General features: G+C 41.9%; 1 protein-coding gene across 1 annotated transcript in view; it reads right to left on the reverse strand.

Moving 5' to 3' along the window:
- Nucleotides 1-5,023: 5,023 nt before the first annotated feature.
- LOC119721795 (nuclear receptor coactivator 2-like) overlaps nt 5,024-17,068 on the reverse strand; it is a 31,838-nt gene continuing 19,793 nt past the window's right edge. The window contains exons 8-11 of the mRNA XM_038191752.1: nt 11,245-11,386; nt 9,113-9,231; nt 6,560-8,727; nt 5,024-5,910 (exon numbers count right to left, since the gene is read on the reverse strand). Of these exons, the coding sequence (XP_038047680.1) occupies nt 5,506-5,910; nt 6,560-8,727; nt 9,113-9,231; nt 11,245-11,386 (2,834 nt within the window). The 3' untranslated portion in view covers nt 5,024-5,505. The remainder of the gene's footprint in view (nt 5,911-6,559; nt 8,728-9,112; nt 9,232-11,244; nt 11,387-17,068) is intronic.

The raw sequence follows: 17,068 nt of genomic DNA on the forward strand, positions 1-17,068 counted from the left end.
TTTGTGCAACTTTACACTTCTCTTAATATAAAACTATTTGGCATCCAATTTTGGCTTATTTTGTTGAAAAGTGCACTTCTTTAAACATTTGAAATGTCCCACCTGTCCAACTGAGGGCGCTGTTGTTGTGATGTCATTTCAGGAAAACACTGTGTTCAGTTTAAGGGTTTTCTGTTCAAATTGCGAACCCAAAAATGTTCTTATTGAAAACATCTGTGAGAAATTTGGCTCATTTTTTACTGCCATGAATTGACACAACAATGAATCACCACAGAAAAGAAAACTGATGACGGCAAAATATCCAAAATTCTGCCAACTTTTGGTGCTAAATCACACTTTTGCTCATGAATATGGAATTCGTTTTAGCATAAAAACCCCAAAAGGCATCAAAATAGCCCTGAAAATGGCAAAACAAATTTTGCGGGGGTTGTAGTGATTTTCGCTCGTAACCCCGCCCTGTTTGCAGGGCAGGGGTACGAGCGAAGATCATGCATGTGACACTTAAAAACATTGAGGGCGCTACGTGATCATTCATGGTGGCGTTTTGTCAGTTTGCTTCATGATTTAAGATTAGATACATTTATTTCAATGCTGCCATAATATGTTACGTAATCAAATTGAAAATTCATGTACATAGATATATTCACAATTGATATAATAGTGAACATTAACCAAATCGCAACATCTAGGTCCGGGGTGAAGCATCAGCTTGTGTTCCCCAGCCTATGGACAGACAGACAGACGGCGACAGACATACATGAAAAGACAGAGCACAGACACTGGTATAAGACAGTAACCAAGGCCGTTATTATCCCTATAACATTGCTTTAGTATACAATTACAAATGAGTTTTTAGTTTTCTAGCAAAAAATAGACAGAGTGGGCGATGATTTAAAAGAGTCATCCAGACTATTCCAATATAGAGTGCCAAATTGGACAACACTTATGACTTTTGGAAAATATCTATTTTTTTGGGGCCTAACATAAAGATTTTTCTTAGCGGGTATTATAGAAATGGATGATTGAAGTTTAGTGTAAAACAGGGGTTAAAACAAGCAGGTAATGCACGATTCATATATTTATACATAAATTAAGTTAAGATGATACCGGTCAGTGAATTTTAACAATTTTGAATTTTCAAATAGAGGTCGAGAGTGTTCACAAAAGCCAGTTTTAGAGAGTACTCCAACTGCTCGTTTCTGCAGAGCAAGCAGTCCGTTGCATTTAGGAGTTGGACTACCGCAAGTCAGAATTTTTAGATGATTCATTATACCAATATTTTTTTTTCATTTTTAGCTGTTTTAACGTCGCTGGAGCTAGCGCACCAAGTCAGAGGAACTTGCAAAAACAAAGTAAATGTCCTTCCAACGATGCATGGAAGGGGGATATGGGTTGGGAATTCAATAAACACAATGTTGAACAACCAAAAAGTTCGTGTCATTTCGATTTTTTTTTTATTAATACAATTATAATACACTCTTGTTAATATGTTTTTCGTCAAATTCAATATTACATAAATTTCCAAACTACATGTACATTTATTAAGGACAAGGAAGATTTTTAAAAAAAATGGACTCCGTGGAAAAAAATTCCACATTATATTCAATGAAGTTGATGTGCGTTTATTTTGTTGCGTTGAAAAAAAAAAGACAACCACGAACCTCGTTTGTGAGGGCTATAAACCTCAAGACGAGAGCCGCGGCCGACACACGTGGTTACAAATGTCGATGCTGATTGGTCGGGATCGATAGGTACGAACCAATGAAATGCACTGTATGCAAAACAGTGCTTTTCTTAGCCAATGCTGTTGCAAAGTGACTATAGTACACATGCGCATACAGCTCAGTGATCCTTGTAGTGCGCGAGCGCCAAGTCAGGCACGGTGGAAAAGACGAAACATTATAATGCAATAGGAACTCATTCAAAAGACAACAAAAAGGAAAGTAAATGAAAACCGAAATAATGTGCAACTGCGGGCCGATATTAAAGCAAATGAGATGCCAAACAAAGTGGAATTAAGATCTCCCATTAAAATGGGACTTTTTTGGGAAAAGAAAAGAATCCGTGGTTTCAAATGATAAAAAAATACATAAAACATTAAAAATATGTCAACGTAAAACAGAAAAAGCACCAACAATATCAACAAAGATCAACCATCAATCCTCATGACAAATGTTTTGAAAACAACATATCAAAATAAAATGAATAGGTTCGAGCGAATGTCTACTAGACTATTAGCACAAAAAGGTAGAAATGCCCTAGACTGAGAAGATGGGTTTAAAAGGGGGGAACAAATAACCATCTTGGGGACAACAAAGTGTCAATTTGACTTTTACTGTTTTTGAAAAGAAAATGAGGTCACTTTAAAAATGTACACAATAATTTTCTGCAATTCCAATCAAAACGCACACGTATCATTATGAAGACTTTTAGTTCTTTTAAATCCTTTTGAACAACTACTGTCCCTTTCAGGGGCGGATCCAGGAATTTTTGCGGGGTGGGGGTTCAGGCCCGTAGGATTTCTGCATGTCCGATTGTTGCGGACAGGCGGACATTATAATTGTTATAATTATTGTGTGTGTGTGTCAGAGGGGGGGATCCGCACTGCCTTTTTGCATTCAGGTGTTCTCAACCGAACCAAACGGTCAACAACTTCACCGAGTATTACAGAGAAGGGCTGGATCGTTACATTGTTTCAATAGCAAAGAAAAGTTCTGTGATCATGATGATTAAAATTATGTTTTTTTCTTCACAAATTCAAGCAAAAGATGCAAATTTCCGTTTAGTTAGACTCAAATAATTGCAATCAAGAACGAATAAAAAGGAAGGTAGTTGCTCCAAAAAAAAAAAAAAAAAGACTCACGAAAACTATCATCATTAAGAAAACATACTTGACGAAAAAAATATTCAACAAATTTACGTCAAGCAACTAAAACTTCTTCCATTCGTAAACAGAATGTACATAAAAAATCAACCTGGGTTAATGTTAACTGTGTTACTTACAATACAATATGTACAATAATTTGAGAATGTTACTTTATTATGTCATGCAACGTAAGTTATGACTGGGCGGAAACGCATTCAAAAAAAAAAAAATCTTCACTGTATATTATGGTAATACTCAAAACAACTTACTTGAAAATTATGTACAATTATACATCTATGAAAAAAAGGAAAGATGTGACCAACATTTGGTGATAATACATGCAACACCAAAAAAAAAAAGGGAAGAGTGAAAGGTCAAAGTTCAGATGTCTGAAGAGCGCCCTCTATGGGCCGTCAACTGCAAGAATGAGTGTTGTGGGAAATGTTTTGAAAGACCATTACTTAAAATCTAACATGAAGAAGAAAAAAAAAATTACAGAAAATTGAAAAAATGGAGCATATAAAACTCTTTGAGACAATGCATTACGAGTTTGGAAGAAACAATCTTTCTTATCATTGAGTGCATAATTATATTCGTTAAGAAAAATATCCATAATTGGGTATAAAGTTCATTGGTTTTTCCTTCTTTTTTAACTCAGATCGCTCATCTCAAGTGAAATTTTATACTGAATTTGTATCCATGATTTTCACTTCTTTTTACACATCAGAATATAATTGTTCTATTTTTCTGTTTCAACAGCTGCTCATCTCACATATATTAGGGGATGCAATTTAAAAATTTGCAATAAAAGTGTGAATGTTATTGCCTTAAGATGTTAAGGATAACGTCTATAAAAAAAAAAATGCTTTACAAATTTAATCGTTTTAAAAGCCATGGTCAGTTGGCCACTAGCCAACGTAAAAAAACACCTTATGTAAATAAAATACAAACGGAATTAGTTCATAGAACATTTCAGTTGCCATGACAACAAGTCATGAACGCATCTCAACAAAATACTGACACTACAACAATGGATGTTAGTAGTCACATTAAAAACTTTCTACAATGTCCCGTTTGGTTCTTTTCTCATCTTTTCTGGTAAATGAAACTACCAAAATAACAAAAGTCCCATTTATAATACTGTCAGGTGAACAATTACAAATATTTGGTCTTGACAACATAAAAAAAGAACAAATAATTATGTTCTACATCAAAAGACATTTAACTTTTGGACCACAAGAATGTATTTAAAGGCAAACACAAGAAGCCACGATATGGTTCATTTGTTACTGTTAGGAATATGGGATACCAAAACCAACCCCCCCCCCTAAAAAAAACATATCTAGAGTTGTCAAATTTCACTTTGAAAAACAAGCTTCATGATCATTTCCATATTAATACTTTACACAAAGTAGCCTTGATTCTGCGAGGATTTTTAAGTTTCTGATGAGGTTGCCTGCTAAGAATCTTTTGCCTTTTAAAAAAACACTGACCTGGAAAAAAAAACCTTCTCACTTAATGGAACCTTCCACATTAAAGTGGGTGGATCCAAGCTGACAAGGAGGGGGAGAGGGAAAAAACCACAAAATGTCTTTATAAATTAATTACCTGGCTGTCAATGGGCCAATCCATTAAGCCCCGCCCCATTGGTGTTCTGACCAATCACAGCCGTGATTTATGTTGGACATGCTGCAGTGGGTGGGGCTTACTGGATCGGTCCATTCTGAGTAGAGGGGTGAAATAGGAAAAGGAATTTTCTTGACCTTAAGACGGCCCATGAATAATGAAATTAAAACTATTTTATACCAAACACTACTTGGTACTGGGTTTCCCTACTGCACTGGCACCTAGATTAGTCCATTCTCAGCCTCTTTTTAAAATCAGTCTTCAAACAAAAGCCTAGTTCGTGTCGATCAAATCAATTCTTATATTATTGCTTCCAATCTCAATAGGGTACAACTCTGGATGAAACGCGGAGATCCTCAACCTGATCATTCAGAGATAGAAACACCGATTCCCAATGTTTTTTGAGGTGCAAAAATCTCTTCATATGACCAAACACACATTTCGTTCACTTGAAACATGTTTATAAAAACATCATCAGACTGTTAACCCTTTAGTCAGTGTAGCGCCTGAAACCGCCCTGCCTGTAACTCCCTGTTGCAGCCGAAACCGCCCAAGCACTGTTAGGCCATCAGCCTCGGTCCAAAATTTTGGCCACCGGTATCAAATGAGGGGAATAATCGTCACAGCGATTTTTGGCAAGGTATACACCTCCAGAGTTATAAAATACGTGACAGCATTGCAGTGGTGGCAGCTTTTTGGGTGTTATCGCCTTTTTTTTACAAAATATCCATCAAAATGCTTGTTACCACTCTAGGGGTGGTATACCTTGCGCATGCGCACTATTATCATTTATGCCCTGATTTGATACTGACCAAACCCCCAGGCTGATGGCCTATGTATGGTTTGATTGATTCTTCAGTGAATAAACACAGTGTAATACATTGTAGTACAGGTGCTTAATGGGTTATAATGCAAAGGTTTGGTGAGAGCTGCACACACTGTTTGGGTTTTTTCTAAGTCTTTTGGTTGCATCCGAAAAAAAAGGAAGTTTGGAGTTGGGCCTTTTTTTTTTATCAGGGCACGCCATTCAGGTAAATTTGCTCCTGGGTTGTTGTCATGTCAAGAAAGTTTGGCATGTAGTTCAGTTGCTGCTGTTGCTGCTGCTGTTGCTGCTGCAGTTGCTGCTGTTGCAGTTGCTGCTGCTGCAGTTGCTGCTGCTGCAGTTGCTGCTGCTGCAGTTGCTGCTGCTGCAGTTGCTGCTGTTTCTGCCACAGCTGCTGCTGCTGTTGTTGCTTCTGCAACTGCTGCTGTTGCTTCTGCAGTTGCTGCAGTTGCTGTCGCTGCTGTTGCTGGTGCAGCAACTGTTGTTTGCGCCGCAGCTGCTGCTGTTGCCGCTCTAGTCGTTCCTGTTGCTGCTGCAGTTGTTGCAGGTCACTTCCCTGCTGTTGGAAGGCTAGTGATCGGTCTGCATAGTTTCCCTGAAATCATACAAAGAATTTACTGATGAGTCAGTTGGAACGGTGCTACTATTTTGACAGGTGAAAATTTGGTCTGCATAGAGTACAACTGCAGTGGCTCAACATCCATGTTGAAAGTTATAGAAAGCTGCGTCCAATTGTCCAATTTCATCTTTTTGTGTGCTACATGCCATCTATAGTGTCAGTTAGAGCACATTTTGCACAGATCAAAGCGGGTTTCGTTGTCCAGGTACTGTTTTTCATTGGCTCCAATTGGCCAATAAACCTACCCGGACGTACTCTTTTTAACGCTCTTTTTATTTTTGGATACAGCTGGGAAGAAGCAATGTTCTCTCTGTGTTCCATTATGGAAGAGGCTACTGCTCAATCACATTACGCTTATTAACCCACAGGTAATAGCAGAAGCATTGTGCAAGTTTTTGTAACCGTCCTGGAGCAACTGATTCATACAATCGCTAGCACACTGCTTCTGCCAAACTGTGTCCAGTTGGCAAATTTTACCCAAAATGGCTCTTCAAGGCTTTGCTTGAGATGGGGCAGGCTGTGTTAAAAAATGGAACAGGTAGTAGTCATGGGGAAGGCTCCTAGCATTCAAAGTTTTGGGACGTGAGAATATTGCAATGCATTTCAAAAGTTTTGCTTTACTTACACTCATGGTTTCAAATTCCTGCTGCACCAGGAAGGCTTCTTGGTCTGGGACCAATCCACCGTTGAGCTCCCCGTTAGGCATCAGTAGGTCCTGGGTGATATCGGTGAAGGCACCATAGCCATTAACTTCATGATGGAAACCATTTTCCAAGGGTCTCCCAACAACTCCAGGGTAGGCCGGCGGTGATATGTGCGGATTCGTCGGTGTACTGATGAGTTGCTGCTGCCGGGGATTGATTTTATGATTTAGGATCTGCTCTCGTTTGACAAAGTTCTGCTCAGTAAGGCTCTCCTGTACCATTCCTTGCTGCGACACGTTGAACTGATTCAAGGCGCTGTTGTCTGGCGCAAAGGCCTGCCGAGGGCTGCCCATGTTGTGGGGCTGGCAATACTGCTGAAATTGTTGCTGCTGTTGTTGCTGGGAGAGGTTGTGGAGGTTGGTGGGTCGCTGGTGGAGCTGGCTTGTGGGTGTAAGGCCGTTGAACTGTGGGAAGCTATTCATTTGGGAAGGGAAACTGTTGTGTTTGTCGAGGGCAGTAGCGCAGGCCAGGAGCTGTTCGTCCGTTAGGGGGTATTTGACATCGGGTGGGCTGCTGATGTTTTGCTCGGATGGCCAGTTGGTTCTCAGATTTCCATCATTGTCGATGCTACTTGATGGACTGGATGAGGAGGTTGTACTCATGCTGTCCTGTCTCTGGCCAAGACCAGATGACTGCTCGCTTATGCTGCCAAAGTCCAGGGTGGTGGTGGAGTCCAAGCTACTGTTGAAGACGCTGGTTTGATCGGTGGTTTGAGGGATCCGAGGAGAGTTCATTGTCTGTGGGAAAGGGTGGGATGCAGGTACCTGCTGCCCAGCACACATTGACAGAGATGAGCTCTCTAGGGGGAAGGCTGACTGTTGGATTGGACTCACCTCGTTGGTCACTGGTTCATATCCAAGACCGTTGCACGGGAGACCATTTGCACTCTGCAAGTCCGTTTGAGGGGTATCACTTGGGGTGAGGGAGGGGATGAGTTCATCAAAGGAGATGGGAGCAAGGGAATCATTGAAAGAGGGAATCTCACTGGTTGAACTCATCAAGTCCATCTGTGGATGGTTGCTCTGGGGAGGTTGGGTAAAGGTAGACTGCTGATTAGCTGGGGGATGATGAGTGAGTGGATGTGTTGCTGAGGCATTTCTTGGTGTGTTGGAGCTAGGTGGGGGTGCTGCGTAAGAGACAGCCGGATGGTTGCTGGGATTTGTCATGTTCTGTTGATTGGGGTAGGGGTTGGAGGAAGCACCTGATCTGCAGCTAAGAGGCACAGTGGATGAAAGGGCACAGCTCTCGCTGAAATCCTCGTCCACTGATTGCGGAGACGTCTTCAGAATTATCCAGTCTGAGTCCAAATCCACTGGTTCTGAGACGCCAGTGTTCACAGGCTCAAAGGTCTGGGGATTGGAATTCATAACTGACAGATGACTGGATGAATGGGCATCCATCATGTTAGTCGCAGTTCCAGAGTGTGAAGGTTGCATCGCTTCTGTTGTCTGAGTAAAGTCGTTCATGGCAGCATAACCTCTATCAGCCATGGCTCTCGCGTTGGCCTCCTCTCTCATGCTGACTTTCTGGAAGGCTTGGGTGAACTTCCTCAGCTCTTGCTTCAGCTGCTCCTGCTGAGCAGCAGACCGGTAAGGCTGAGACGTGACGGGGTGAGACTTAGGCACCTGAACCGATGACCCGGATGTTGAAGACACCATCTGGGGTAGTCTGGACATCGGGTTGAAGTCGATGGTACCATTGGCTGGATTGACGGTGACGTTCGGAGGTGGAGTGCCATGCGGTGGTTTGCTGAGATGCCTCTTGGCGACCAGCTTTGGTCTGCGCTCTACTTGGCGAGAAGCAGGGCTCGACAACCCCGGAAGATCCACGCCAGCTGGCATCTGAGGTATGCCACCTTCAAACCCGGGTGGGGGACCAGAGGGCGGGAAACCATTGGGCGGGAAACCGCCTGACGGGAATCCCCCTGGTGGACCATCCCCAGGAAATGGGGGGAACCCGGGCGGTGGACCATCGCCGGGGAAGGGTGGGAATCCTGGAGGCATGCTGCCAGCTGGGAAACCAGGAGGAGGACCATCACCCAGGAAGGGTGGGAAATTGGCCGGAAACTTGGCTCTGCCTTCCAGAATAGCTGCAAAGAAATCACACATAAATCATAGTCAAGAAAAATCTCGTCAAAATAAAGTACATGTCCCTTCTCATACTGAAGAAGTGAATAAGTTTCTGCTCATAAGGCAACTCAACTGGGTCTCTCAATGAAAGCAAAGAATGACATACATCAAGTAAATTACGACAGTCAAGGAGTAAGGCAACAAACCAAACATCACAGAAACACAAATCCCTGTGCTCAAACAATTTCTCTTGGGCAAATGGAATCAAGGGGCGAAGTTTAGTCCACCATACATCTTTCTCTATGATCACCGAGGCTACAAAGTGACACACAGACATACACTGAGTGGTGGGGGGGGGGGAAACAAAGAAAGACACCAGGATTTGGTTGTCTTTCTCTAGCATACCTTTTGGGATGGGGATCGGTGGGTAGGGCGGGTTACAGTCGTACAGATTGGCCGAGCCGCTGAAGGGAAACTTGAAGGGTTCGCCACGAGCGTTCAGATGCTGCTCTCCCTCCTCATCGCTGGAGGAAAATAAAAAATAAGTGAACAAGATAGATTATTTATTGGGTATTCACAGGAGATAAAGTAAATAATTCACAGACTAAATTGTGACAGCCTGCAATTAACACTGGACATGACAGTGTTGTTATTACTGTGAGGGGATTAGGTACACGCAAGCCTTAGCTTATGGACTCTGCGCTTGAACAGCAAATGACAATTCATGTCCCTTTTGAGAGCTCTGTGCATAGGTCAAGGCATGTGCCTAACACTGATTCAAGCTCATAAGCTCATATTAGTGGGGCAGATAGGGGAAATATTTGGGAAAATTGTGCCTTTGATGATACAAGGAATGGCATTTGGCACACAGTCAGAGTACGTCTTAAGAAAGATATCTGGCTATAGGGCCACCGCAGATTTGTCCTTTGAAAACATGGAGGTAGAATAACAAGCAATTTTCACAATTATCAAAATGGCTGCCATTGCTTGTTATCCTACGTATATTTCTTCAAAGGACAAATCTGCGATGGCCCTATAACCAAATCTTCCCATGACATACTCTGACTGTGTGCAAAATGCCATGCTTGTATCATCAAAGGCACAATCCCATCACCTATCTGCCGTACCATATGGAGCAAAGTATGCACCATTTACTTTCATCCTATTGGCACAGACTTCTAGCGTATTTATGGTAGTGCCGAGCATTTGGCAGCAATGCACTCAAGTCTCTCTTTTCTTTCTGAGTGAGAGGCAACTTGTGCACGGGAGTCCATAATCCTAGAAATGGCAGTGTAGTTAAGTGTGAGGGAGTCAAAGTACAAGACTCGGCTTACTGGCAAACTCCTTGTACCATTGTTCAAGTTTTTCCTTGTTTGGTTTAGTCTAACATTGTATAAACTTAACCAAAGCAAACTGCACACCAAGGTTTCAACTTCTGGTTTCATGAGATGAGGTTCCCAAAACAGCTTCAAAACGGTTTCAAGAAAACTGAAGTCCACTTTTGTATACTCTCACTGCAAAGCTAAATAGCGCCCTCTGTAGATCATGCACAGAGCATATAGATTTTGCTTTTCACTCAGACCCATTGCCTATCCCACAAAGTTCTGCAGGCATGCAACTTAGAATTCACCAAACAAAGAGAGGAACTTCCACTAATACAGGACTCTCTGCAGTGTTTTTCAATTTTTAACGGCCTACAAATGAAGCAAGAAGAGAGGAACTCAGCTGATCCGAGGAAAAGTTGCATGCCTGGTGCTGATGATGTCCAATTCCTTTGACCCCTCATGGATAGACATTTGTTTAAACAGTAACCTGGGGGGAAGACTTCCATACGCACATCATTATGTGTGTACACCGATCATGCTTTGCGTTTCCCTCGCAACATTTTGTGAGAGAAATTCGAGATCACCAGTGGTGTTGGGTAGGATAGGGTTGTAGACACAAATGCAGGATTTTTGCTACACCGGAAGGGAACGCCCATTGTCCATTACTGACTGAGTCACAGACTGACTGATTGACTGACTGACTGACCGACGGAGTCCCTGAGCATGATCTCCTATATTGAGGCTTTCAGGCCAAGCTCGTACCTGCCAACATTTGAAAGCCTGAAATATGGACACTACTGGATGGTGATCAAATGACCATAAACGTGAAAAGTGTTTAGGTTTTCCATGTAGCCTGGTTTTCATTTTGAAAAATTGCCGACGAATATGGCATTCAAAACCTTTTTTTTATTGTCTGAGAAGTTATTCAGTAATTTGTAAAGTTGGTTGCGGGTACCCGATCCCATAATCTGGAACCGGTTCCTGACATCAGCGGTCGGGTTCTGCGAGCCGCTATTTTTCCTCGTTATCTATGGTGAATATAAAATGGGTGAAGACTGTCCCCCCCCCCATATTTTACAGAAAGGAGAACATTCTGTTTTTGTTCAATCTGAAAACTTCAAAATAGGGATGATTCCGATTAATTTAGGGACGGTTGGCAGGTATGCAAGCTCGACTAGGCGGGGCTAGTCTTGTTGAAACTGATTGTTGTACCTCATAGGCCTGTGCGTGGACACAAGGTAGTCCGGTTTGCCGCTCTTGTAGATGACCCGACCTTTGGCCTGTACCCATTGCCACTTGGAGGACTTGGTCATGAGCCGGAAGTAGATGAAGCCTGACTCTCCCTTGCGGACCACTGCAGTAGGTGGGAAAATAAGAGTATAGAGTGAGTCCACATCTTTATTCTTTTGAACTATAGGAAATTGTGACATTTTTAAATTGGATATTGCTGCCCTTCAATGATGTAATTTGTATGTAGACTGTAATAGGTCTCTCTCAAAGACGGCCATCTCTGTAGGAGAACTGCAACTGCGTATTTTACGCAATCAAGCATGCATTGCGCAGTGTTGAAAATGTTCCAAACATGCGCGCTTGTCGCTTGAAATACGACGCAGCCGATGCATGTTATGCAAGTTGACGCTCAAAATGCCGATGCACGTGGCTGGTCTGTAGGAAATGACGTCATTTGAGAGAGACTTATACTCAGGGCTGTTTGAGAACTTGTGAGAAAAAAATCATAAGTTCACTCCGGTGGGACTCGAACCTCCGACCTCCTGCTTACCAGTGCAGATGTCTTAGCCACACAATCTGATATACATGAAGCAGCAGGTACTTGTACCATAATCAATGACTTCTGTTGGAATTTTACATCTGGAGGATGTCAATCTTAATGTTGGGTTTACCCTTTGCTGCAGTGAAATTGTTATTTTAAACCTTGCGGAAAAGTATCAGAGAAGATGAGTTAATGACTACTTAGGGCCCCCCCCCCCAAAAAAATGTACCGTCATACATGTACGCCCCCAATTGAACCAAATTTGAATGAACTTTGTGCAGCTTAACTTGATAATTCCCAAAGCTGTTATGACAATTCCTTTTCTCAATCCTAAACATTTCTTTTCATAAACGGCCACTTCTTCATTAAAGAAAGCAAAGCATCCAATTTCAGTTAAGCAGAAACATTGCATCTCAAGAGAACAGTGCGATGCACAAACTATCTAGTAACACAAAAGAAACATTACATGGCTAAGATCTGTGGAACAAGATGAGTTGGGCTAAAACTCAAAAGTTAGAGCGAGTTTTACTTTTTTTCCATGGGGGGGGGGGATGGGGATATCGAGCACAATATGAAGGTCAAGCTCATGATATCAAACATCATCATTGGGTGCTTGGAAGAAGGTCGTTAGGGCGAAAAATGGGTCAAAAGGTCAAACTTGGATTTTTCGGGTAATTGATAGAGCAAGGAAATATCTTTTATTTGATTTACATTTTGTCTCATGGGGCTACACCATTCGGACATAATTAACAGTATGAAAAAGACGGACGGAGGTTTTTCATTATTTTTCCCTGGCAAAAGGACGCCAGCGTGTAATACTAAGTAACAAAATATGTCCCAAGTGTGCTAACGTCCCACTGAAGTGGCGAGGTAAAGCCAAGTTTATTCCTGGCAAAAGGATATTATGATTTATCGTTTAAGGCAGGGAAGGTTCCCAGTAAAAGGTCGTTAGCATAAAAATGTAAATAACTTCAAATTGAGTAGTACCGGGTACTTTGTAATAAAAATGCACAATATTATTTCAATTATTGACGAATTTCGTGAGTCAAAATTTCAGCTTGATTATCTCAATTTTTTTTTTTTTTTCGTGCCTGGGCTGCTAACGCCCTTTTCCTTGGCACATGACGATATGTGATGCGATCCAACTAAATGAGTCGTTTGTCAGGAATTTTCATTTGGAGATTCAGGCCAAAATAGGGCCACTTCATCACATCACTTCATCACATCTCTTGGTGTTCCGACTTCCATAATTTTTAAACTAAAGATGGTATCAGCATGCGGTTTTCACAACAGTAATGCTGAGATTGTGCTCTTTTCAGATCAGTAAAAAAAAAAAAAAATTGATCAGGGTCAACAAACGACTCATTTAGCTTGATCGCATTACATTGTAAGCCTCATCATTCTGTTGGTGGGAGTTTGTGAAACCCTGATTTTTGTCTCCAGCTTTGGCTACATATCCTTGCTTGAGCATCGTTTACAGGAAACCAAATGAAATCCTCTTCAAGTTTAAACTCATATTATAGGATTTGATGTTCCTGAAACACAACACGCAGAGCATGACTACCCAACGTTGGGGACTAAAACCTTATGAAGCCAAAGCTGGAGTCACAGCCAAGATTTCAAAGATACCCAATGAATCAAATTGAGAGGGGAGTCTCGACACCTAGACTGGCTGATTAAAAAATATCGGACATATGCCTTTGCAATCACCACAGCGCGCAGCACATGTCGTAAACAATGTTGCGCGGTGTCAGATGTGACGGATTAGCAACGGCACGGTGTAGTGTAACCGGTTGTCAGTCCTGTACACGGTCTATTAATTCCTGCATATGATTGGAATGGGAACCGGTGGCAAAAAAATCTTGTTAAGTTCTGTGAAGATATTGCAAGAATGGATACAATACGGACATATGGAATTGGTGAAATATGAAGTAAATGAACATCGTTCGCATTCTTCTGAACAGGTCAGGTGGAATTATCATCAAATTTGGACCAACACGCTTCACATGTGTTCCATTCATCTTCAGATTGTGTTTGTGCAGTTTTAATTTTAGATTTGATTTTTTTTTTCCGGGGGGGGGGGGGGGGGGAGGGAGTGAGTGGGATCAGACCTCTTAGCCGTCTGTCATAATTTCTGAGAACACTGCAGGAAGGCTTTGACATAACGGGAAGAATATAGGAAGGACATTTTGGTTTTTCAGTATTAGAGGCATTATAAAACCCAGAAGTGAACTTCCTTGACGGTTTATGTGGTGAGTTGAATGGGAAGGCGGGAGGAAAGGGGGCGGATGGGGAGAACCAAAAGAAAATGAAGGTGTAATTGTTGGTGCCTCAAGCAAGAAGAGGAATTTACAATAAAGTTGGAAATAACATGAAAAGTAATGGGGCTTTTTAGAAAATTTCAAGGACATCGCCAGTACACTAAAAACAACCAATCTCCACATCCATACTTCAGTCAATGTGTTTGAACTTACAATGACAAAAAAACCACTTCATTTCTTCCCATTATTATCAATTTTGGATGTCATATTTGGATGTCATATTGGTTAACATGTCATAGTCATGCATGTCATGGATGTCATATTTGGATGTCATATTTGTTTACCATTTCATAGTCGTGCATGTCATGACATGAGTTTTCCCTCTACTATTTTCAGGAACTGGCAAGATATGGCTCAGAATATAGAGTTAACTCTTCATGCTAACTTTCACTGCACGACAGTAAATACAAGTGGACCGCGGACCGCATGTGTCGCCTTTTTCCAAGGTCGATCCCTATATATTTTGTGTTCTTAAAAAATAGTCAAATTTGTGCATTTTTAAATGACAACCTCAAATGACCCCTAGATGACCTTTGACCTCCAATTTCGGAAGAGTTGTGATGAACCCCCACCCAAGGAGCACTCCGTCCACGTTACATTAAAATCCATCAAATGCTGTAGACAAAGAAACATTTGAAGCATATTTGAAGAATGACCTCTAATGACCCCTACATGACCTTTGACCTCAGTCATCCGATGAAGAATTGTGTCTTCCCATCCAAGGGTCAGAGCATTCAAGTTTTGTCAAAATCCATGAAAGCATGTAGAAGTTATACATATTTGTCAAAACTTTAACATACGAACGTACAGTCATATGGGTCTACAGTCATACGGTAATTAATTTAGAACTGTTGTCTCCCAAAACTTTGTTTAGGCGACACCAAAATACAGTGCATGCAAAGGAATATAGACACTTATTGGGACTTCTGAGGTGTTTTTCAACTCTGCGTAACGCATCATGGCATATAAAACCTCAAACACCGCTGCAACTGAACGGAAAGGATTTGGATAGCGTGCAATGTAGCAACTGGTCTGTAGATGTAACTAGGCAGGTAATGAGGCATCGCGTGATGGCACCACACGATGCATCAACTGTTACAATTTGTTCCGTCTACTGGCACATCAAGTCATATCGAGAGACACTGCTGTTGACTTCTTTTGCAAGCGAAGCAAACAACTTGCTGTCTACTCTGTCGTGATGGAATCAACTTCCCCGATTTTAATGTCAAATGATTCACGTTGCTCCGTTTTGCTCAGACTAAGTACCACACTTTTACACGCGAAAGAAAAATTAAAATGTTGACGTCTGTCATCGTTTACAGATAGGTCGACTTCTCCTCTGAAACTTTCACTTTTTTTTTTTAGTAACCAGTTCAGTTAAGATGATTGACATTCTTGAGGAAGTCTGAATTAAGCTCAATATTGGTTTTGTGTTCTTTGGACTATTTCGGTTAAAATAAATCACATTTTCGAGGGATGAATTCCTCAAACTTGACAAGGTCAGTCATCATATCCGGATAGCTCAAATTTCCTCTGAAACTTGTACTTTTTAGCAACAAGTTCGGTTCTGAAGAGTGACGTTCTCGAGGAAGTCTGAATTAAGCCCGACATGAATTTCGGTCTTGACTGAGTTCGGCCGTGCCTCAAGCCGGCGCGGGCTTTGGAATCAAAGATTAATGAGCCCCTCTTGTATCGCTTTGGTGCGGGCATGACAGTTTTAATGAACCGCCCTTCCTTTGGTGAGATTACCCCGTCAAATCTGGTTCGGATTGCTCCATGTTGCCAAGACGATAAGGGTGTCTCTTCATCAGCCCCGAGTTATCTCTCTTGACCACGCTGATGGGGAATTCACCAGCCCAGTGATTAACGGTTTATTTAGATTGTCAACTTCCCGCTCAGAAGGGCTTCCGTCTTGCGACGTCGCCGCTGTCACGTTTGGCTGATACCCCTCGTTAACTCATTACAGTGCTTGAGGGCGAGATGGAGGGGGGTTGGAAGCAAGGGGGGGGGGAGGGTTAAGGGAACCGCTGGTCAGAGGCGAGTCAGCAACCGGGACCTAAGGTCAGGTACATATCAAGTGTGACTGACATCTGGTGTTGATCGACGGAATAATCATTATCTTTGTTGACAGACTGAATCAGGTTTTTTTTTGTTTTTTTAAATGAACTCAACTATTAGGTTGATTAGCTTGCCGGTCTAGTCGGTCTGGCCTACATCGAGGCTTGACTGCTCCGAGTTCGTTATTTGACGCTCAGCTGCGTGAGGTTATTGGCTGGGCTTGGGTTACACTCATTAGTTCCAGTCTGTCATGGAGATTGTTCATGAACTGAATGAGGCGCGAAGGTCTGTGAAAGGGGATCAAACGGGGCAAGCAGTTGGTGTTTTCGGCCCCAGATGGAGTGGTGGGCTCATCAGAAAATATCCTTAGGGTTCCTTGCTGTATGAACTGTCAAGTTCATATTTGTCACTCCAGATTTTTGTGACACTGAAAGATTATTATAATAATAATTTAATGTGCCTGCTTTTTGGATAATTTCTGTCTTTGGTACATGCTAGGAGCAAGCAGAAATGTCCAGTAAAGATAAAGAATGACTGATGCAGGGAGATTACACGACAAAAGTAGCACGGGATGGACCAAACTGCCAACTGTATACATTTGCAAAGGCAAAAGTTTTAAAAGCTTCACACTGATTCTTAAAAAAAAATCCAATACATAAGATGCTTGCACTCAAAAGGCCATGAGTATCAATATCAAATTTTATGCAAGGACCTTAATACCTAACTTTGAAAAGCCTACGAAAAACGGGGTTTTATTTTGGGATTTCTGGCATCGCGCCACAAATGTCGCCATCAATCACAGCCTGCTCATAAAAAAAAGGAACAAGCTCTGAACAAAATGCTGAAGACAGGAAGAGTAAAGAGCAACATTATCTTGTCATCCGGA

Source organism: Patiria miniata, unplaced genomic scaffold (assembly GCF_015706575.1).
Source record: "Patiria miniata isolate m_02_andy unplaced genomic scaffold, ASM1570657v1 HiC_scaffold_14, whole genome shotgun sequence".
NCBI classification, from domain to species: Eukaryota; Metazoa; Echinodermata; class Asteroidea; order Valvatida; family Asterinidae; genus Patiria; species Patiria miniata.